The sequence below is a fragment of the Pleurodeles waltl genome, chromosome 1_2 (genome assembly GCF_031143425.1).
Source record: "Pleurodeles waltl isolate 20211129_DDA chromosome 1_2, aPleWal1.hap1.20221129, whole genome shotgun sequence".
Lineage (NCBI taxonomy): Eukaryota > Metazoa > Chordata > Amphibia > Caudata > Salamandridae > Pleurodeles > Pleurodeles waltl.
This window is the reverse complement of record NC_090437.1, coordinates 641,490,774-641,515,540: the sequence shown is the minus strand read 5'-3', so window position 1 is coordinate 641,515,540 and position 24,767 is coordinate 641,490,774. Positions and strand designations below refer to the sequence as shown.

Sequence of the window (24,767 nt, the reverse complement as noted above, 5' to 3'; positions counted from 1 at the left end):
TGGGGTAGGGTATTGGGTGGGGTGTATAAGCTGAGCCAGTAAAGAACTTGACTTGTCAGATTCTGTGTGTGTCCTTTGTAAGTTCTAAGGTCCTTCTAGACCTTCTGTATGTTCTAGTCTTCCCTTTTGCAGTGATATTGAGTGGGCCTCAACCATGACCACTCCTTGTTTTATTTAAGTCATTTTAAGTTCCACTGTGTTCCACTTGCTTAAGTACATCGAGTGCTTCATGTTGTGCTCCCACTTATGGAGGCGCCTCAAATCACTGCTTTACAGGTCTCCCATTCTTGGAGTGGCGACAGGCTATTCCTGCATTTTCTGCAAAGTTATTGTCAATAGTTTTAGCTAGAGAGTCTCTAAAGGAAGCATCTTCAAAGTGAGTAGGCGTCAGTTTCCAGGTGGGTATGGGTGGTGGTATTTTGCCCCACACTAGTGTCATCTCCAAGAGGTTATGATCGGAGAGTGTCTTTGCAAGGTACGTAGTGTGCATTATGTTGGATTGAAGGTCTGGGGAGAAAAGGAATCTGTCAATGCGTGTGTAGAGCATGTGTGGGCAGGAGTGAAAGGAATATTCATGTAGGCCTATGTTATGGGCTCGGCAAGAGTTCACTAGGGACCATACCGACACCCAATGTTGTTGGGCTGCAGCTTGATGTACAGCCACAGTACGGGGAAGGGTGGGAGCGATCCAATGAGATATCTAACACTGAATTAAAGTCCCCTCTCAAAACCCATGGTATTGTACCCAATCTGCAAGTATAGACATTATATACGACCAGTATCTCTCCTGCTCCGTGTTAGGCACGTACAGACATCCACATACCAGGGGCACGCCATCTAGAGTGCCCTTGAGAAGGACATACCTACCCTGGGTCTCTATCCGTGTCTCTTGTGCTGAAAAAAGGAACTCCAACCCAAAGCCAGATAGCAGCGCCACAGGCATAGGCAAAATAAGATGTATAAAAGAGTTGTCCTCTCCACTTCCTTTGAAATGTTTGTGCCTCAGATGACAAGAAGTGCGTTTCTTGCAAATAAACTATCTGTGTATGTCTCCTATGTGATTAGTCCAGTATTTTGTGCTGTTTATGCCCTCTCATTTCAAGTGAAAATATTATATGAGGTTGTAACCATTGCCATTGTGTGCCAAGTAATGTCCGTGTGACGGGATACGCCCTAATTCCAGCCCTTTGACTGTGTGGCATAGTATTGGTGTCTGCAACTTGCATATAAACATAACATCCCTATTCTCGGTCCAGCGCTGTGTTGTCGTTCTACCAAACTGTATAGTCAACTTTAACATTATGTACATCAAACAACTTGTGCCTTTGCACTTGTCGGGGTCGTAAGCTAACAGCTTCAATATTACCACTCCCCTCCCAGGAAGCTGTTAGTGCATAGCAGAGGAGGGGTGTGTCACAGGGTTCAGGGTCCCTGAACTAACGGAGTATTGCAGTCATGTCCATAAAACTTTAACAGTGTGATAAATGTGTGAGGTAAATGATAGAATTCAGGTCTCACAGGACACTTCCCACTCTAATAATGTGGTAGTGCATTACACGTATACCATTGTTCTCTGGCTGCAGCTAGTCTTGGGAAGATAGCCTGTCTTGCCAGTTTGTATGCTCCAGAGATCATTAGCCATTGGGGGAGTGATGGGGGGGAATAAGGCCAGTCTAGTAGCTGAGTCAGATTCAGATCCACTGTCATGCGATGAGCTGGAACTAATTAGGACAGCGTTAGGATGGAGTTGGGTGGCCGATCCAGGTATCCCAACAGTGCCTGATGCGAAAAGGGAGTTATTCCCCGGGTAGTGTTTGGGCTGGCAGTTGGGTGACGACAGCGTCTTCTCCTCTGCAGTTTGGGGCAATCATGTGTCTTGATCCGCCAAGGTTCGAGAAATTTTGGTCCAGCCATTCACGCGCTCTGTCTGGGGAATCAATGAAGAGGGCTCGTTTGTTGTGGAGGATCCTAAAGAGCATATGAAAGGCCAGCCAATCTCAGATTCCGCTTTATTTCTTGGAAAGAGGAGTGACAACATTGTACCAGCATTGTAATCGGGAATAGTTAGATCTTTGCATTGTTCAGTAATATTGGGGATTTCTCATGGGCTGCCTTGTGAAGAACGTCACAATCTTTATAGTTCAAGATTTTGGCCACCAGCGGTCTAAGAGGTGCTCCCGGGATGTTTTTTTTATTGGAAACACAGTTGGCCCTCTCGACCACAATGTATTGTGTCAGCAGTGGGCACTCTGTCCCCTCTGTTAGATCTATAATTTGGATGCTGTTCCTGTGGGTGTGGCCTTCTGCGTTGTCTGCACGCTCTTGAAGAAGTTCAACTTGGTGTGTTAGTTAGATGATCTATGTGGCTTAATCCTCGCTAGCATGTCCTAGGATAGAGATAGTTGCTGCACTGGACTTTACACCTTCTGCTATTTTGAGGTGTTCATCCTTAAGTAGTGATAAGTCTGTGGTGCTCACTCCCGCCTTTGTTCAATGGCAAGTCGGGAATCTCTTATCTCCTGAAGGATAAGGTTGAGCTTGTCCAGAGGTGGCATGTGGCCTGTGGGAGGAATGCAGGATTCTGAGATATGGTTTGAAGAGCACTCTGCGGGAGGAGAGCAGGAGTGAGCACGAGAGCCCCATGCCCAGTTTTGGTTTTTGTTCTCCCCATTGCAGTAGCAGGCTGGGCTGATGTCTCGCTAAAATATGCAGTTCCAGGGGAGTGCTGTAATAATGATGGGGAGTCTCTGTCTGGCACCACACCAATTCATTAATCTTGGACTACATGTATAATGGCTCACACCGTGAAGCGACCCCCCCCTGCACAGCGACCAGAAACTAAGGTCTGGATGTGGGAGGCCCACAGGGAGATTTGTTCAGATGAAATGTACAACTGATTATACCTCAATCATCGGGCTCCGGTCATAGATCACTGGGGAGGGTGTATGAGTGGGTATGTGAGAGGGTGCATGAGAGCCTGAGTGAGTGCGTGAGTGTCTGAGTGGGTGCGTGAGTGAATGCATGAGTATCTGAGTGGATCTGTGAATGGGTCCTTGATAGTCTAAGTGGGTCTGTCTGTGAGTGGGTGCATCAGAGTCTGAGTGGGTCTGTGAGTGGGTGCTTCAGTGTCTGAGTGGGTCTCTGAGTGCGTGCATGAGGGTTTGAGTGGGTGTGTGAGTGGGTGGATGAGTCTCTGAGTGCATGTATGAGTGAATGAATTAGTGTATGAATGAGTCTATGAGTTTTTTTGTTCATTTTTTGCTTATTCTTGATTAATCGCAAATACTGTGCATGGCGAAGAAAAATCATTTTAAACCCATAATTTGACCCTTAAACACTCCTATATCACACACTTGGGGTCAGGGTACAGCCACCCTGACCCCTTATGCTACTTTTCATTTTGTTTTTCAGCCCCAGGGATCATGTCCTGAGACTTTTAAATGGTGGGCGCAATTTTCTGTTCAGGTTGTAGCCAGCCAATTACAACGCTTAAGTTTCATTTTTTTTGTCCCTTCCCCTTTTTTCACAGGCCCCGCTTGACTGATCACCCCGAAACTTTACGTGCGTAACAAGAATCACCAGGGCACCTTTTTTGGAAAAGTGTTGTGAAGATTCGTTAAATGGAGACAAAGATTTAGGCAAGTCAAAAAATGCTTTTTCTATGGAAACATGGTCCTAACTATAACTACTTAATGGCGACCACCACTAGGTAAGCTATATATATATATCTCGAAAGTTGCTCTGCTGCAAAGCCAACCTGCCACCACGGTTATGGCGCGGGTAATCGGGTATAGCCCGCGATGCACACAAATTTTAGAATACGTCTTGTGAGTAAAAGGTGATACATGCACACTCAAGGATAATCCAAATCTAATTTATTGAAGAGATCCCAGGCCCTGTGATACATTTCGGCACTAAGCCTTATTCATGCATTTGCATCTTTTCCTCACAAGAAGTATTCTACTATATATATATATATATATATATATAGATATGGAAAATGTCACTTACCCAGTGTACATCTGTTCGTGGCATGAGTCGCTGCAGATTCACATGCTGTGCACAGTCCGCCGTTTGGTGTTGGGCTCGGAGTGTTACAAGTTGTTTTTCTTCGAAGAAGTGTTTTCGAGTCACGAGACCGAGGGACTCCTCCTACTTCGGTTCCATTGCGCATGGGCGTCGACTCCATCTTAGATTGTTTTCCCCGCAGAGGGTGAGGTAGGAGTTGTGTATATTAGTAATAGTGCGCCCATGCAATGGAATGAATACGTATGTACATAATAAAGGTTAAAGTAATATATTTACAAATGTACAAATGTTCAAGATCTACTTCTAAACGGCTACAGGCTCCCGGGGAGGCGGGTGGGCGCATGTGAATCTGCAGCGACTCATGCCACGAACAGATGTACACTGGGTAAGTGACATTTTCCGTTCGATGGCATGTGTAGCTGCAGATACACATGCTGTGCACTGACTAGTAAGCAGTTATCTCCCCAAAAGCGGTGGTTCAGCCTGTAGGAGTTGAAGTAGTTTGAAATAATGTTCTTAGTACAGCCTGACCTACTGTGGCTTGTTGTGCAGTTAACACATCTACACAGTAGTGCTTGGTAAATGTATGAGGCGTAGACCAGGTTGCTGCCTTACATATTTCGTTAATTGGAATATTCCCTAGAAAGGCCATGGTAGCTCCTTTCTTTCTGGTTGAGTGTGCCTTTGGTGTAATAGGCAGCTCTCTTTTTGCTTTAAGATAGCAGGTTTGAATACACTTAACTATCCACCTAGCAATGCCTTGTTTTGAAATTGGATTTCCTGTATGAGGTTTTTGAAAGGCAATAAATAGTTGTTTTGTTTTTCTAATTAGTTTCGTTCTGTCAATGTAGTACATTAGTGCTCTTTTGACGTCTAATGTATGTAGTGCTCTTTCAGCTACAGAATCTGGTTGTGGGAAGAACACTGGTAATTCTACTGTTTGATTTAAGTGGAACGGTGAGATAACCTTTGGTAAAAATTTTGGATTTGTTCTTAGAACTACTTTATTTTTATGTATCTGAATAAATGGTTCTTGTATGGTAAATGCTTGAATCTCGCTCACTCTTCTTAGAGATGTGATGGCAATCAAAAATGCAACTTTCCACGTTAAGTATTGCATTTCACAAGAATGCATGGGCTCGAAAGGTGGACCCATGAGTCTTGTTAAGACAATGTTGAGGTTCCATGAAGGAACAGGTGGTGTCCTTGGTGGTATGATTCTTTTTAAGCCTTTCATAAACGCTTTAATGACTGGTATTCTAAATAGTGAAGTTGAATGAGTAATTTGTAGGTAAGCTGATATTGCGGTGAGATGTATTTTTATGGAAGAGAAAGCTAGATTTGATTTTTGCAAATGTAGTAAATATCCAACTATATCGTTTGGAGATGCGGTTAATGGCTGAATTTGATTATTCTGGCAGTAATACATGAATCTTTTCCACTTGTTTGCGTAGCAGTGTCTAGTGGTAGGTTTCCTAGCTTGTTTTATGACCTCCATACATTCTTGTGTGAGGTGCAAGTGTCCGAATTCTAGGATTTCAGGAGCCAAATTGCTAGATTCAAAGATGCTGGATTTGGATGTCTGATCTGTTGTTTGTGTTGTGTTAACAGATCTGGTTTGTTGGGTAGTTTGACATGAGGTACTACTGACAGGTCTAGTAGTGTCGTGTACCAAGGTTGTCTTGCCCATGTTGGTGCTATTAGTATGAGTTTGAGTTTGTTTTGACTCAATCTGTTTACTACATATGGAAGGAGAGGGAGAGGGGGAAAAGCGTATGCAAAGATCCCTGACCAGTTCATCAAAAGAGCATTGCCTTGGGATTGCTCTTGTGGGTATCTGGATGCGAAGTTTTGGCATTTTGAGTTTTCCTTTGTTTCAAATAGATCTATTTGAGGTGTTCCCCAAATTTGAAAGTAATTGTTTAGTATTTGGGGGTGAATTTCCCATTCGTGGGTTTGTTGGTGATCTCGAGTGAGATTGTCTGCCAACTGGTTCTGAATCCGTGGAATAAATTGTGCTATTAGGCGAATGTGGTTGTGAATCGCCCGATGCCATATTTTCTGTGTTAGGAGGCACAACTGTGTCGAGTGTGTCCCTCCTTGTTTGTTTAGATAATACATTGTTGTCATGTTGTCTGTTTTGACAAGAATGTATTTTTGGGATATTATGGGTTGAAATGCTTTCAGCGCTAGAAATACTGCTAACATTTCCAAGTGATTTATGTGAAACTGTCTCTGATGTATGTCCCATTGTCCTTGGATGCTGTGTTAATTGAGGTGTGCTCCCCACCCTGTCATGGAAGCATCTGTTGTTATGACGTATTGTGGCACTGGGTCTTGGAAAGGCCGCCCTTGGTTTAAATTTGTACTGTTCCACCATAGAAGCGAGAGGTATGTTTGGCGGTCTATCAACACCAGATCCAGAAGTTGACCCTGTGCTTGTGACCATTGTGATGCTAGGCACTGTTGTAAGGGCTGCATGTGCAATCTTGCGTTTGGGACAATGGCTATGCATGAAGACATCATGCCTAGTAGTTTCATTACCATTCTGACTTGTATCTTTTGTGTTGGATACATGGCTTGTATTACTTTGTGAAATGTTTGAACCCGTTGTGGACTTGGAGTGGCAATCCCTTTTGCTGTGTTGATTGTTGCTCCTAAGTATTGCTGCGTTTGACGCGGCAGAAGGTGTGACTTCGCGTAGTTGATGGAGAAACCTAGCCTGTGAAGGGTTTGTATGACATATTTTGTGTGCTGTGAACACTGTTCCAGCGTATTGGTTTTGATTAGCCAGTCGTCTAAGTACGGGAACACATGTATTTGCTGCCTTCTGATATGTGCAGCTACTACTGCCAGGCATTTTGTAAAGACTCTTGGCGCAGTTGTTATTCCGAACGGCAACACTTTGAATTGGTAATGTATTCCTTGGAATACGAACCTAAGGTATTTCCTGTGTGAAGGATGTATTGGTATATGGAAATACGCATCTTTTAGATCTAATGTTGTCATGTAGTCTTGCTGTTTGAGCAGTGGTATTACGTCTTGTAACGTGACCATGTGAAAGTGGTCTGATTTTATGTAGGTATTTAGTGTTCTGAGATCTAGTATTGGTCTCAGAGTTTTGTCCTTTTTGGGTATTAGAAAGTACAGTGAGTAAACTCCTGTGTTTTTCTGTTGAGTTGGTACTAATTCTATTGCGTCCTTTTGTAGCAACGCTTGAACTTCTAGTCCTAGAAGATCTATATGTTGTTTTGACATCTTGTGTGTTTTCGGTGGGATGTTTGGAGGGAATTGGCGAAATTCTATGCAATAACCATGCTGGATAATTGCTAAGACCCAAGTGTATGTTGTTATTTCCTCCCAAAGTTTGTAAAATTGGCTTAGTCTTCCCCCCACAGGTGTTATGTGATGGGGGTGTGTGACTTGTGAGTCACTGCTTATTTTGAGGGGTTTTGGGGCCTTGGAATTTTCCTCGAGTTTTTGGGAATTGGCCCCCTCTAAATTGCCCCCGAAAACCTCCCCTTTGATATTGGCCCTGGTAGGTAGGTCTTGTTTGTGAGGTTGTGGTTTCTGTGGGTTGATCTCGAAACCCTCCCCTAAAAGGTGTTTTCTGAAATGTGCCTCTGCTCTGCGGGGAGTAGAGTGCACCCATGGCTTTGGCTGTATCAGTGTCCTTCTTGAGTTTTTCGATGGCAGTGTCTACCTCCGGCCCAAACAATTGCTGTTCATTAAACGGCATATTGAGCACAGCCTGCTGGATCTCCGGTTTGAACCCAGAAGTGCGCAGCCATGCGTGCCTCCGTATTGTGACTGCAGTGTTTATTGTTCTTGCAGCTGTATCTGCTGCATCCATGGAAGACCGTATCTGATTATTTGAGATACTTTGTCCCTCTTCCACCACCTGTTGCGCTCTTTTTTGGAACTGTTTGGGTAAGTGTTCGATGAAATGTTGCATTTCATCCTAATGAGCCCTGTCGTATCTTGCCAAAAGTGCTTGTGAATTGGCGATACGCCACTGATTTGCTGCTTGTGCTGCAACCCTTTTTCCCGCCACATCAAATTTGCGGCTCTCCTTGTCTGGAGGTGGTGCGTCGCCTGAGGTATGAGAGTTGGCTCTCTTACGAGCTGCCCCCACAACTACAGAGTCTGGCGTTAGTTGTGTTGTAATATATATTGGATCAGTGGGCGGTGGCTTATATTTTTTCTCCACCCTTGGAGTTACGCCTCTGCCTTTAACTGGATCCTGAAATATTTGTTTTGAATGTCTTAGCATTCCTGGGAGCATGGGAAGGCTTTGATATTGGCTATGGGTGGAGGATAGGGTGTTAAAGAGAAAGTCATCCTCAATTGGTTCTGAATGTAAGGACACATTGTGGAACTCGGCTGCCCTTGCGACCACCTGTGTATAGGATGTACTGTCCTCAGGTGGTGACGGTTTCGTAGGATAAGAGTCTGGGCTATTGTCAGACACTGGAGCATCGTAGAGGTCCCATGCATCGGGATCATCCTGACTCATCGTGGTATGAGCTGGTGAGTGCATCAGTGGTGGAGTTGTTGCCGGTGATGCATGTATTGATGGTGGTGGAGACGGTGGTGGGGTTGTTTTCTTTGCCACCTTTGCCTGTGGTTGCTTGTCCTTTTGTTGAAAGGCAAGTTTCCTTTTTATTTTGATTGGGGGAAGAGTAGTTATCTTCCCTGTGTCCTCATGAATATGAAGCCTTCTTTGTGTGTAGTCAGGCTCTGCAGATTGAAGCTCCTCTCCAAATCGATGTAATTGGGAGGTTAATCCTTGTTCCTCTGTATAGGAACTAGTTATCGGCTCCGAGGCTGGCTGTTTCGGAACCGAAACCTTTTCGGAAGTCTTTTTAGGCTCCGAAGAAACCTTCTTTGTTCTCGGCGTGTCTCAGTGCCGAAATTCTTCGGTGCCGCTGTCTCTGTGCCGAATTTTCTCGGAGCCGCCGTCTCGGCTCCGAGGTTGCTGTGTGGCGGTATCTCGACCGGAGTCGGATGACTTCGACACCAGCATGCCCTTTTTCGGTGCCTTGGATGGGTCACCTATTTTTCGGGTTAAGCCATGGCCTGTTGGCGGTGGCGTCCCCTGGGCTTTTGTAGACTTCTCGTGAGTCTTGATTTTCGACGTCTTACTCACGGTTTTGGTTGTTTCTTCGGCGTCGAGTTCTTCCGAATCCGACTCGCGGACGGAGAAAGCTTCTTCTTCCTCCTCGAAACGATCTTGACCTGTCGGCGTGGACGCCATTTGTAGTCTCCTGGCTCTTCGGTCTCTCAGTGTCTTCCTCGACCGAAACGCTCGACAGGCTTCACAAGTATCCTCCTTGTGCTCGGGGGACAAGCACAAGTTACAGACCAGATGGTGATCCGTATACGGATACTTGTGATGGCATTTTGGGCAGAAACGGAATGGGGTCCGTTCCATGAGCCTTGAAGTCGCACGTGGCCGGGCCGACCAGGCTCCGACGGGGGATCGAAAAAACCCCGAAGGGCCACCGGAGCTCTTCAAAATTCGGTGTCGATTTGTTCTAACTAACCCGATACCGAACGCAAACAATACCGACGTTTTTTTCCAAGATTCTAACTAACTTTCCGACCCGAAACACGGAGCGAAAAGGAACACGTCCGAACCCGATGGCGGAAAAAAAACAATCTAAGATGGAGTTGACGCCCATGCGCAATGGAACCGAAGTAGGAGGAGTCCCTCGGTCTCGTGACTCGAAAACACTTCTTCGAAGAAAAACAACTTGTAACACTCCGAGCCCAACACCAGACGGCGGACTGTGCACAGCATGTGTATCTGCAGCTACACATGCCATCGAACATATATATATATATATACATCACTACTCTAAGTCTTCAATGCATGTCATTTTATATCAGTATATCAAGACCACTGCTCTACTCTGTGGGCGTCACATCTACATAGTTTAGACATGACCACTGTAGTGGCATGTCTTAGCAGTCCACAATGTGTCTAATATTAGCTAGCTGTCTAATTTGACCTGCAAAATTTGTGATAGAGTTCAGAAGCCAAAAATGACAAGCAAATGCCTCCACAACATTCTAATCTCCTTTTAATAGCCATAAACATTTGTGGGAAAATGTTAAATGTTTAAGAAATTATAAAGATTTGCCTATACACATCCATTATTACAAAAACCTCAGAAAAATATCCCTCTGTAGGTTCTGAAGAGTTTTAAAGCAAATAACACTATTTGGGAGTGCCTCATTGAGTGAATATCCAGTATAATTACATTAGAGCAAACATTTTGCTAGTAAGTTGTTCTTAATCAATAGGATGTGACCGATATGATTGTTTTGCCTTTGCTTACTACATTGTTATTTTGTTTTAACTCAATAGATGATATTTTAGATCCTACCCATTTTGTGGAGTTATAGAGCTTATTAATTTTATATTAATGTCTGGTTTCTAATTATGCCAACATCTTGTTTTCCTTTCAATCTAATAATTCAATTGTGAAAACATAACATATACTCTTAAATCACTAATATTTTTCAGTATCCTAAGGATCTTGGCTTATTGACAGCAAAGAATTGGATCCAATAATTTCATGTAGAAAGGTAGTGAAGTTACAGAAGACAATTACTTCTGACACATTTCTAAATTGGATTAAAATAAATTACAATCTTTTTGTGGAGGTTTAAATCACATTAATTATATTGGGTTACCAGTGTAGGAAAAGGTGTGTTATACTTCATGATGTTCATGTAAAGGTTATTGGACCTGTCAAGCCACAGTTGCGCTTTCAGGGCAAGAAGGATTTATACCCTAATTGGGATTAAAAAGAGTAAAGCTCAGCACAGAGGTTTGGAAGAAATCTGTGATCTTGCTTTGTTAATTGGAGCCTATGGAGCACTCACTTTCTTGGTTCAATAAAAATAAAATTTCCATGTGGAGAATACATTTTCTTCAGTACAAACTGCCCAAGTTCTTTCTTTGTATGGAGATGCAGTTTCGGAATGAGAACTTAGCCAAAGATGGAGCTCTTGACTGATCTCAAGTCCTCCAGACTCCACTGCTAAGACCTAGTTTACAACAAAGACATTAGATGTGAGAACAGAATTTTGCAATTAGAAGCTGCCATTCAAAGAAACAGAAGGCAATGTTCCACCTCCTAACCGTTCACCTGTGTTCGCACATCCAGATTTGTCAATAACAGAAAAGTTGCAGCAAAATCAATGGTAAGGTACTACAGTGTTACTGCCAGTTAACTTACATAAACTCAGATGGCATTTCTAGCAACATCCAACATCTAGGCATTTTGTTTAAGCAGGAAATGTTCAGACAACAAAAAAACTATCAGAGCCCAAACATGCAAAATCATCCAATTAAAGCAGTAGTCCCCATCTGTCAATACGTTCTGTGGATGTCTTTTGTGGATGTGTTGTCAGAATTGTTTACTGGCCACCTTTTGGATTGAAGCAGGCACAGTGTTTTCAAATCTGTAGACAGGAGCACTTAAGGTAGAAAGAAGAGCAATTACTTTTTTTAAGCAATGTCTGGTTTGAATCAGTGTTCCAAGCTGATCAGTCCAAAGTTCACTCTAGGTCTTTGAAACAATTTAAAAGCTCTTATATGTTACTTGAACAGTTCTGAAAGATGATGTCTGCCTTAAAGCCAATGGCTGATGCCCATTCACCAGCTCTTTTTGTGTTTCAGCTTAAATCCAGTGGCATAGTGAGCAAGGGACCCACGTCTGGACATACCCTTCTCACTTAGGGCAACTTTAACAACACAAAAGGATGATGGATGGATTGTTGAATCTTTTCAAACACTCACCCCCAGTCACAGATCTGGGTTTAATCCATCGTTCTTTTGCTCACCATGCCACCCCAGTTTGGACCCAGCCATATGAAAATCAGTCTTGACCCTGTTCCCCATGGGAACAGTCCAGCCCGAACTGCCAATCCAGGTCCTCCCTGGACCAGAAACAAGCTTGTGAATGTTTGACATTGTTCAGCATCCCGTCTATCACTTGTTCTTTTTCTATTTGTCGCCCTAAGTGGGAAGGGTATGCCCAGACGTGGGTCCTGTGCTTCCCATGCCACTGGATTCAAGCTAGCCTGGCTGATGAGGGGTGAAACCCCGAAACCGGTTCCAGGATGCTTGTTTCCAGTCCAGGGAAGACCTGGCCTGGCAGTTCGGACTTGACTGTTCCCATGGGAACAGGGTCAAGATTTATTTGCATATGGCTGGGTCCAAACTGGAATGGCATGGGCAGCAAAAAAACGATGGATTTAGGCCCAGATCTCTGTACTGGGGGGTGAATGTTTGACATTGTTCAGCATTCCGTCCATCACTTGCTCTTTTTGCATTCGTCGCCCTAAGTGGGAAGGGTATGCCCAGACGTGGGTCCCGTGCTTCCCATGCCACTGGATTTAAGCTAGCCTGGCTGATGAGGGGTGAAACCCCGAAACCGGTCCCAGGATGCTTGTTTCCCGTCCATGGAAGACCTGGCCTGGCAGTTCGGGCTGGACTGTTCCCATGGGAACAGGGTCAAGACTGATTTGCATATGGCTGAATCCAAACTGGAATGGGATGGGCAGCAAAAAAACGATGGATTTAGGCCCAGATCTCTGTACTGGGGTGAATGTTTGACATTGTTCAGCATTCCGTCCATCACTTGTTCTTTTTGCATTTTTTATTCCAAATAAACAGAGATCAAAAACGTCTTTGATGACAAGTTAATCCATTTAGCAAGTGTTTTTACATCTATTATGTTTCTTTTATCTGGGAAAGTGCATTCTTTACATTACCCATTCACTAAAAACACAAGTTCTTATGAGGCTTGTAATCATTTTATAACTGTACAGCGATACCTAAGCAATATGTTTCTAACTTAGTGAAAAACACCTTTATTCAAGGTCACTGAAGTAGAATAACCACAACACAGGAATAGACTGCAATATCTTCCAAGAGTTCCTACCACTTTGCACCACATCTGTGCCCGTTAGTCTAATACTTAGTAAGCTAATGTGTGAAATTATCTTGTTATGAGTTCACAATATTGGTTTATATCCCAAGTCAAACATGAGAAATAATCAATGTCCTATTGGCGAAGATGGATTTTATATGAATATTTTCAGTATACTGTTACAACATTACCAAAGTCTGGAGCAATACAAAAGGCTTCATAAAGAGCATCTTGCTAGTTGCCAAGAAGAGTTTAATTGGGTAAGTTGGGATATTATTATTCATATTTTTGTAGAATTATATATTTGGTCCCATTATCTCAAACAAATATGACTCATCACTAGATAAGTAAATGAACAGCAGTTCCTATGACTAGGAGGTCTCTTCTTCTGTTCTCCTTTCATTTCTCTTTGGTTGTATATTTCCACAAGTGCCTTCACTGCATGAACCATGATGTGATCCAGTTCTCTCTGATATCACAGTTTTCTCCAGTATGACATAAACTGTAAGTCACAGCCATAAAAAATACTGCAAACAACAGGAATTACTTATATTCATTCAAGCATTCTACAGAAATTACAGGTCTACTTATACGAGAGAGAAATGTGTTGATTTAAATGTTGTGAAATAAATAACCATTGCAGTGTCCATGGTAAATTAACAACACAATTGGTTGTGGTAAATTAATTTATATGTAATTGTTGTGTATTGTCTATCCTTCATGTTTACAGTGGGTGAAAAATGCAGCTGAACCAGACTCTTTAAGGCCAAGCTACAAAAGCTGACTTTTCTTTTTTTTTTTTTTTAAAAAGGGATTTAAAATATTTCAGTTTAAGAAGGCTCATTAGCTCTAATCGAGTTCTAATTTCAGTAAACTATACACATGTATTGATGCACAATAGTAAAGTGTGGGATCATAGTTGCTTGTGTGCTTCCAAAAATATGCTTCCTTTTACAATTTTGTGCAGATATATTGACAAGCGAAATTTCAGTGAAGACATGGTCAACACATGGATGTGTGGCAATCGTGCATACATGCAGCTGGATTCAATACGATGGTGCAAAATAAGCCTTGGATTAAAGAATTCTTAACTATCACTGCATTTCGAACTTCAGAGCTATACCCGATACAGAGGCAGCCGTTCAATTATTACTGTCCCTTCATTAAAGGTGGTTATTAATCACTTCAGTAACACATTGCAACAGGATACACATAACTCAGTCACATTATGGAGTAATAATGATATGAATCTGCAATGAAAATCTATATACTATATCTTTAGCTCATTTATACGGCTTGGTCAGTGTCTGCAACAGACACAAAGAGATGACAGACATCAAAAGCTGCACAGGCACTATTCATAATAATTTAATTAAGACCACAGCACTCCAGCACAAGTCTATAGAACATAATTGATAATTTTCCAAACATATAGCAGTTTTTTAGACCACTAATTGAAGAAAATCAAACGAAATTCCTCTCTCATTGTAACCTCGCAGTCTATTCAGTAAAAGTCCTTTCAGATTTTGTTCATTCCCATAAGGTCATTGGCAATAATGTTTTGTAGTCAATCCATACAGTAGCAACCCGTATTCAGTCCATGCAATAACACATGTTTCATCACAAAGTGACTTTTTCAAGGCAGAGAAGTTAGAGTCCTGTATACTTTCAAACCAGTCATGTGTGAGAAAGCTGTGTTATAGGAGTATGTTAGGACATAAGTCATTACATGGTGTAAAGACCGCATCTTCTGTAATGTCCCCAGTATGGGCGAGTTCCAGACTTCCAAAAGTATATAGCATAAATAGCTGTTTAAAGAACCATGATAAGGCATACCCCTAATAACACTAATTGTCCTTCACCAATGCCCAGTCCTACAATACAAAATTGGTTCCATAAAAAACATAGAGGGGGTCATTCTGACTCCCGCCGGCCGCGGTAACCAGAAGCCACCAGAATACCGCTGCACGGTCAGAAGACTGCCGCTGTTATTCTGTGTTTCTCGCTGGGCGGGCAGGCGACCGCCAGAAGGCCGCCCGCCCGCCCAGCGGGAAACCCCTTTCCACGAGGATGCCGGCTCCGAATGGAGCCGGCGGAGTGGAAAGGGTGCGACGGGTGCAGTTGCACCCGTCGCAAATTTCAGTGTCTGCTATGCAGACACTGAATTCTCAGTGGGGCCCTGTTATGGGGGCCCCTGCAGTGCCCATGCCATTGGCATGGGCACTGCAGGGGCCCCCAGGGCCCCACGACACCCCATACCGCCATCCTGTTCCTGGCGGCCAAAGCCGCCAGGAACAGGATGGCGGTATGGGGGTCTGAATCCCCATGGCAGCGCAGCAAGCTGCGCCGCCATGGAGGATTCCCCAGGGCAGCGGAAAACCGGCGGTACACCGCCGGTTTTCCGTTTCTGACCGTGGCTGTACCGCCGCGGTCAGAATGCCCTTGGGAGCACCGCCAGCCTGTTGGCGGTGCTCCCGCGGTCCCCGGCCCTGGCGGTCCATGACCGCCAGGGTCGGAATGACCGCCAGAATTTTTAAAAACTGACTATCTACCAAGCTTTAGGGACCACCCTGAAACTTTCAAGGAAGGAGCTGTTGTGGAGGAACTTTTATTTTGGAAAGTTTAGTGATTATTCGGCAAAGTGCACCGAAGTTATCAGTGAAACAAAAAAAACGCTCTTCTGACGGGAAGTCTGATGAAATATAACTACATAGTCGTAATTTCCAATGTGCAAAGAGCAGGACAAAAAAGGGTATATAATGGGTAACTGTGTAACATGGTCCAATTTGAACCAGATTATAATAAATATGAATATTAGACAACATTGTGTACCAACTCAAATGTCCTGCACCTCTGTCCCCTGCCCTGCTTATGGATAGGTATGAATGTAGTCGCTTTAGCTGAGGCCCACTTTTTAATATCCTTTACCCATCTAATATTTGGAGCCAGGGTTGTTTTCCAGGACTTTCGTCTTTTCACCAGACCAAACCAGTAAACATATTTAGTTTGTTTAGGACCCGGAAGTTGGTCTAACAAACATGTCGGTGAGTTTAGCACAATCTTTTTGTCAGTAGGTTCCATTACTATTTTGAGTATGTCCTCCCAGTACTTCACGATCAGAAGGCATTCCCATACCATATGGTAGACATCAGCATCTGGAATTTGAAATCTGGAGCAACCACTATTAGCCCCCACATATATGTTGTCAAAATGTATATGAGAAAAGTGTGTTTGTTGAATGTAGTTATATTGTGTATACCCTAGTGCATGATTCACAAAGACAAACTTACACTTTTCACAAATGTCCAGTTCTATTTAAATAATAGTAATAGTAATTAATGTTACATCTGTGGAGACTGCACTCATGGTGGAGACTCTGCACATAAAAACATAGCTTGAGCTATATTTTTATGTGCAGAGTTCTTCTACCCAACTGCACAGTCTCCGCAGTCATAAAATTGCCATTAATAAAATTAAACTCGTAGAATGTAAATGCTAAAAGAAAAATAGTAAACTTAAACAAAAGTGTAAGTTTACCTTTGTAAATCAAGCTCTATGTAGGGGGATCTAAAGACAGTTTTAGTGTATTCCCAACATTTCACCCAATTGGTTATCTGAGATCATGGACCTATCTTGGTTTCTCACTTCAACTTCAGTCCTCTGTGCTCATGTAGGCATTGTGGAAAAAACATATTATTCAAGCAATAGGGTGATTACTTATTTGCACTGTTGGTGAGTGAGTGGAAGGTGTAATGTCTGATTTTGGAGTTTTTTGTGAGAGAGCTCTGGCTAGTGCACTGTATTTCAAGAAATGGACCTGTGCTACCTGTAATACCTCCATCATGGGCATAGCAGTTCACATGGAGGTCCCACCACTGTGAGGCCTGCTTCGAGCCATGGTCCACTGTAATGAATGATTGGTTTCTCTTGGAATTTAGGCAAACACCACAACAGGATAACTAGTGAATATGGCCTGGTTCCCTTCAGTAACCTGTAGCAGGATCGAGAAGGTAGATAATAGTCTCAAGGTACCTAACAGCCAGCTTCATACTGTGTTATTGGGTAATACTGCCTGTAGATCATCCCTCTCTAAGTTTCTGTGGGCAGACACCCACCTCTGTACCGCTCCAATTGCCCTGCTAGATATTAAGACTAGTAGTGTGGGACCCTCATCCTTCCCATGTGGGAGGAACAGTGTCCGCCCCACGATTGACAGGGTTGTGAAAAACTACAACAATCTGGGTAGTACTAGCATTTTAGCTATTGCCACCCTGTCCATCCACGTCAATTGCAGCATGTTCCAGAATGGAAACAATTGTCAGGTTGAGGTGATCACCCTCCTAGAAACCTTAAATAAGGAGTTTGCTCAAGTGTTAAATATGTACAGCCACAGGCTTTAAGGTATTGAGCCTACTCTCAAGTCTGGCAGGTAACACAATTACCTGCTCAACTTCGGGCTTTGGATAATAGTGGCTAATGGTGGAAACATGAAAAGGCTAGATTTTGACCAATTAATCCTCAATCCTAACATGCTGAAATTGCCCTGTAAGCCCATCAGATCATTTAAACTAAAGTTCCCCTCACACAAGCATAACAGAGCATTGTCTATATTCAAGAAAATAATGTGCCAACGTTTGTTCAGTCTTATCCCCCATTGCAGGCCTCTGTGACATAATATTTAGACTAGAGGATCCATGCCCAACAGTATAGGAAACAGGGGACACCCCTGTCTGGTTCTTAACCATATGACCCAATGATTGGAAAAGCCCTGCCAACTCTGCACTCTGGCTATTGGGTCCATGTACAATATTGATGCCCTTTTCCAAGAATCTGGGACTCTGCCCAATTTCCTTGGTACTGCCAGCTAGAGGGCCAGCTGAAAGCAGCAAAGCCTTCTCTTGTCCATAAAGGTCTCCAAAGGTGTGTGCCCCCCTTAGGGAGGCTGCCAATGACATGAAATTCATATCCACAGGTTACAAAATGTGTTCTGCTTCAGTGTACAACCAATATATTCAGGGTGGATTACCCTTGCCACACAGGCAATAACCCATTAGCCAATCCATTCTTCAAAACCTTATAATCGGAGTTTAAGAGAGAGAGGAGGTAACAGGAGTGCATGTCCAGAGGATCATGACACTATTTTGACTGAATGACTATCATCGCCTCTGTCATAGACTGTGTCAAGACTTTATTTTGTATGGCTGTCTCATACACCTTCAATAGTTGGGGGCATAGCTGGGATTTGTACATAGTGTAAAACCGGAGATTTCCTTCTTGTCTGTTGATCAACTGCCAAATTAATTACATCATTTGAATCATTTTGCACACAATTAACCATTACAATTGCAAATTTCACAAAAATGCTGTTTCTGGCTTAAATGTATGAAAATAATACTGCCAGACAATGTGCTGCATAATTTGCATTTTTACCACATAATTTAGATAACTTTGCCACATAATTTAGATAACACTGCTGCATAATTCTAGTTGCCCTGACAATGGTAGAAATCCAAAGAGTGGTTAAGGGTTGTTCTTATAATATTAAAATGACACCTGTGTTGCACAGGGAACAATGAAATGTTTCACAGAGTCCACGGTCCCATGTCAAATACAGGTTTTTATACCACTGCAGTTTGTGTAGTAAATGCACCCAAACATGAAAGATATGTTAAATATAAATATATATGACGATTGCAACCAAGCCATTATGGATTGAGGCACACCATAAAAAGGAGAGCAGAACCCAAAATAGATTTCCTTTATTAGGGATAACTAATGCTATGAACTAAGAGGGAAACAATTTCTAGTACACAGGACCTGATTTCTGGTGAACTACATGAAATATGAAAATGCTGTGCACCTTAAACAGAACATGTAATCAACCATTAATCACAAACATCTAACACATGGAACTTCCTGGTAAAACAGATTCCTTCAGGGGACACTCTAATTGCTGCATCCGAGTCTTGACCTAGGTTTGATTCCTATGCTTGTCAACAAATAATCAATTTCAGTCCAAAGACACTAATAATCAAACTTAAGAATGATGGGAAGCAATATAGGGAAACAACTTAGGGCCTGATTACAATCTTGGCGGATGGAAAATTAAGTAACAAGCGTGATGGATATTCTGTCACTGTATTATGAGTTCCATTGGATATAATAGAGTTGTAATTTGACAGTCTGGATATCCATCACAATTGTGGTAGAGTAACCCTGTCCACAAAGATGGTAATCAGGTCCTTAGTGTCATTCTATTAAGTATTTTGCTGGCCATACTATAAAACAAGAATTGGCACAGCCAACAGGTCTGGCATTGGCTGCCAGCCATTTGGTTTTGTCAATACTTGTTTTGTTTTGTCATGGACTTTGCACAACGTTATTGTTTTGGATGCTGCTGTTCTGCCTTGATACAGAAAAGGAGCAAAAAGCAAAACTTTTTTGGCCTTGAAAAGCACCCATTGCCACAGTACTCTGTGGCACTGATGACAACTGCTATGTGTATGGCTGGGAGCCTTATGAAAGAGCAGAATGCTGTAACTCACAGTACAGCTAACTAATGGCTGAGTGGGCTCACCAACTGGTCCATGCTGAATGCTGTAATGTGTAGGAAAAACTGTGACACAATAGCACAGTAACGAGTGAAGAGGGCTGTCTGAAATCCCTTTTAAGTAATCATTTTATACATATAAATTTTAGCAAAATGAAAATATCTGGACTAGCGCCAGACCTAAAAAGAAATCCATATAATGAATGCAGAATGGATCTTATATAAACTCAAAACTATTTTCATAGGGATGAAGTCAATCTCTGATTTCTCATTGAGGCATGTAGAGCATGTCAGAATCACCAAAGAGAGAAACACCCAGGAGATAGGAAAGGAACATTTGAGGGGTCTACTCAGTGCATAAGTGGAGTAACACAAATGCAATATAAGCACAATAAATGTAATGATCCACAAATGCAGAGATGGTAAAAAGGATATCTATAAAAAGGGCCAATTGTTGCAATACACATAAAAGGCTCAATAACAGACTGAGATTTTAAGAATTTGATGCTTCAGAAAATTGCCATGCATGCCATTAATCACAAAACCATTTTTACATTGGATTTTTAACACATTTTTGGTATTTGATAACACTGAAAATCAAAAGTTTTTTATATAATTAGACAGGAAGAAGGCTTACCTGAAATACTATTTAACTGACCCCGAATAATATTCCCATTGCTGCTGTTCTGGTGATCTGAAATGCAGGTAGAATAAGAAGTGTTAGACAACTTTTCATATAGAACACAAAGCAAACTCACTTTTTAGATGTTATTTTTCTATTTGAAGCCTTCCTGTTATATATGTGCTTTGAAGCTTGCTATCTCATGTAAAACGAGAGTACAATCTAATAATAAAGAAGAGTAAATTAGAGGGTATAAAATATAATATCTGGTTGACAAGTGGAAATATGGAAAAACGCCTAGAGATTCATTTCTGTCACAAAAATCCAAGTGACTCGTAAATGGATTTGTGGGTAATTGTTGGCAATAAAACACATATGCTATAATCAGCCAGTGTGAATAACAAGCAACCAAATGCAAAGAAAAGTGTATGCTATCACGTGGGATAGAAAATAAAGTAATAGAGGTAAATAACTAGAAGCATGTGATAGAGGTAAATATTGGAATGTACTGTGTTTCAACAAAATAGCAATACTTTTCATCAATATGTAAGCTTTCCTAAAGAGCAATATTTATTTTCAAAACAATAAGGGACAATCAAGGGTAAATTGACAGCTGGTTGTAAGAAAGGCTGCATAAAGGTAGCACAACAAATGTGCAATTCATATTCACTTCCTCACATCTAATGAAAGATATTAATCAGCTTGAACAGCAGTTCTTACCCTTTTTGACTTCTGGGGATCCTCAATGACTCCCTACTGAAAGCCAGAGACCCCAGCTTAAGCAGTTTCAATGATTTGAACCTCAAAACAATACACAAAAATAAAGAACTGGTACACATCAAACAGATATGCAAACAATGTATTATTTTATTCCATAAAAAAACTCTCTAGGATAATCTGGAATTCGATTTTTGTTAAACTTGAAGCAATGACTCTACTATCTCTAGACTATCAACATGTCTTTTGTACTGCTAAATCACTGTCTCTTGTGTGTTACCCTAAATCACTGCTTCATTGAGGCCATTAATCCTCCATCTTGTTGCTGTATTTGCTTTGTTCCCAATTAATCAAGCTAAGGATGTCCACTTTATTTTTAGCCTACAGTTTTCAATTCCTTCCAATTTACAAGCTTTTTAAAATGTTCCATGTTGCTTCTTTCAGTATATACACTTAATTCATCTGCTGATATTACTTAATTTACTAAACAGCTGTGGACCCCATGAACAGGTGATGTTGATTAACATGGGTTTGTGGATCCTGGGTAAGTAATTGTTTATCCAGAAATTATACCTTGAAAAGATTGGCATCAGTTTTTCTACTTCATGGCTAGAATTTTTCTCAGATGACAGATCAATACACCAAACAAATAAATTACAAATATAACAACAAATAAATGAAGAGCTGTACAAATTCAATCATCAAAATAACAATACATGAATTAATTTAAATATTCTATAAGTATTGAGAAATGAAAAAAAACCTGGAGAACAAAATCTTCTCCAGTATGTTACAGAAAATCAATTGTTCTTATTGTGTTATTGCTCGGTTGAAACTTGTTTAGGTGAGATAAGCATAGGTATCCAATTGGTTGAAACTTGTTTAGGTGAGATAAGCATAGGTATCCAATTGGTGAACACAGCTGACATGATAAGAGATGATATTACAATGAGATAAGATCTTACACTCTCCTGATTGATTGTTAGTAAAATGCAAAAACATGAAAGTAAAAATAATGAAGTGCGAAGGTAATTATAAAAAAAAGGTACCCATAATACTTTCAAATGAGATGTGTTTGTGGGCTGGGTTATAGACTCATACTCTCCAATTCAAGAATCTCAGGGTATATTGTTACCAGCTGTTTTGTATTGCACTTGTTAAGGTCACAGATTGGTTAAAGGCCAAGAATCTGATTTTGTCCTTGCATCTCTGCATTGGAGACAAGTACTTCCCAGTGATTTCACTCAAATGGGAAACTAAAAGGGAACAACCATTTTGTCATGAAAATGCAACGTTCTTCTACTTTAACTATAATAATGTTTGTTCACCCTGTTATTCAATTTATGGTGTTTCTCTTGTCATTTCCCATTTTGAAATCTGCTACATAGATCTACCTTTAATTACAATATCATCATCCTAAATGATAGCCTAGAGCCAAAGACATATACAGGATTTCCCATCTTCTCTGTTCACCTCATTAAAACTTGGCCACTACAGCTGATAGTCAAGTGATAACTAGGGTATACTTCTGGAACGAGGACTGATTCAATCCAAACTCTTAATTTTAGTGTCTCACCTGTACAATGTAGAGGTGAGAAAATAAGTCACCCCAAAAAAGTTCTGGTCAGTAATATTTGGGTCACGCTTCACAGATGAATTTCAGAGGGAGCATTGCTTTTTTGAATCATCAGTAATGATACAAGAAAAATAAGACCTCAGACTTTTTATGCTACAGTTTGCAACCCAAAGTAGAAAAATATTAATGAAAGTGCTGTTGGTTGTGGGGGAGTTGGAGAATTCGGTATTACGTTTCTGCAATCTGTCCTAACTTGCTACTCACTATGATTGGATGCCATCCCTGGGGTGATGGTCTGCTGCAGCCAGCAGAGCACCAAGTCTGCGATTGTAATTAAAGTCTTTTTTTTAATGACGCTTGTTTTCCTTAAACGAAACAGAGCTTCATTTAAAAAGAAAAGTTTATTTTTTTAGTTGATAATTGGCCATAGTCAGTTGGACCACTGAATTGTCCACAACAAGCTTATGTTGTACATTCACAAGGGAAAGAAGTTTCAAGGGAATACCCCTCCCCTTTTGTTTCAAGCATAACCCCCTTCCCTTTTGCAAAATGTTTTACCATACCATTTTCATTGTTTTGTGACTTGATTATAGTTGCAAAACATTGCTTCATATTTCACATATGTTGCATGTTACTGAATCGCAAAATGGGCTTAGTACATTTGCAAAGGATATTTTGCAGCTGCAAATGCTGGCTTGGTACTTTGAGCCAATGCAGTCAGTCAATAATACGTTATTTCGCAAACCATTGCCACAAAAGAGTACAAAAATATACAAAATACATCAATACATAAAAATGATAACAATATTTTTTTTAAATGCGATCGAGCAAATATATATTTTTTTATGCTCAAGATCGTAGTTACAGTGGCAATTTTTGAAATACTCGAGGACATCACAAGTCACAGAGTCCATAGAATTATTTTATCATATAGTGTTGTAGGTTGGACTCTTGCTCTAGGCAAGACTGCTGGTTAAAGGATGACAGTACTTTTGCTTGTAGGCGACTATGCCTATCCTACAACAAGTCGCAAATGTTATCCCAACTTTACCGGCTCACTAGAAGCACCTCACCAAAAACATAATAGTAAAAGGTGATTTGTGGCAGCCTTTATGCATGGGCTCGAGAATAAGACATCTCAGGGTGTGTCGTGTTTAAACGGAGATTACCCCTTTCTCACATATATATAATGTCTCATACAAACACAGGCAATGACAAAGATGCAGTAAAGTTTCAATAGTTTTTATTTAACACAACTGCAATTTGCGATATGTTGCATGGGCTGCAATGATTAGGATAATGAATAACGCAAGAAACAGAATTGTGAAGACGAGAGTCATTATTACAAAGACCCCCACCATCTTGCAATGCGTGTAAAAGGCATACGAGGTGTAATATGCCCTAATACCCTAATGTGATAGGCCTAACCTCCCACCTAAAGGAGAGCTTTGTTTTTTAAACCTAATCTGCCAATGCCATGTCCATGAGACGAGCCCCCAACCCTCGTTACCTTGGAATGAGGTCGCTAACTCAGACTCCGCAGGGACACCAAGACTGGGTCAGCGTCAAGACGACGTGCAGCATCGATATCAGCGATGGTGGCGATGCCCTCTGGTCGGAATCCCTCTGATGATCTGCCTAAAGTTCGATGTATTTATACAGATCTACCAGGACCCCTGACGTAGGTGTGTTCCCAAACAATAGATAACAGACATGCTTGGGACGGCAATTATTATAAACAAATCCCTTGAAAGTATAGAGAGGGAAAATCCCTAAGTGTGAACACCTACTGTTTGTTTGTCTTTGTCACTTGATCTCGACACCTTAGCTCGGTGGCACTGATAATGCAAAGCATAACAAGTGGCCTAACTATAAACAAGGCAGCCATCTTAGATTAATTAAATAATTAAATGGGCTAAGACAGAGCAAGCTAAGTAGGTTAAATGTCACTAGGTGATAGGGGCACGAGTCTGCAAGCCAGAGGCTAAGCTAACTCCTGTTATCCCATTAAAGCAAACTAGGATTCACTACAATAGCAGGAACAAGATCACAGCATAATCGACCTTATCTATTGAAGCAGGCCAATGTTTACGATAATCCTATGTTTAATCAATCAAGGCATTCTCTTATCCATTCCGAGTGTTATGTAAATAAACATAGTTGGGCCCCAAGCAGTGCTTAATTTGTGCTTGTTGTTTCCGGTGCTGATCACCGTCACTTATTTGTGAGGGCGGGGGCTTATTCTTATGCCTCAAGCATTTGCTGCGAGCAAAAGACACATCTATGAAAGACGGAAGAAGGAAAAACTAAAAAGCGTCATAAAGG

General features: G+C 41.5%; 1 protein-coding gene across 2 annotated transcripts in view; it reads right to left on the bottom strand.

Moving 5' to 3' along the window:
- The window catches only part of PRDM5 (PR/SET domain 5), a 690,485-nt gene that overhangs the window by 453,288 nt on the left and 212,430 nt on the right, over positions 1–24,767 (bottom strand). For both annotated transcript variants that reach the window (XM_069242565.1, XM_069242566.1), the window contains exon 8: positions 20,165–20,221. In XM_069242565.1, the coding sequence (XP_069098666.1) occupies positions 20,165–20,221 (57 nt within the window). The remainder of the gene's footprint in view (positions 1–20,164; positions 20,222–24,767) is intronic.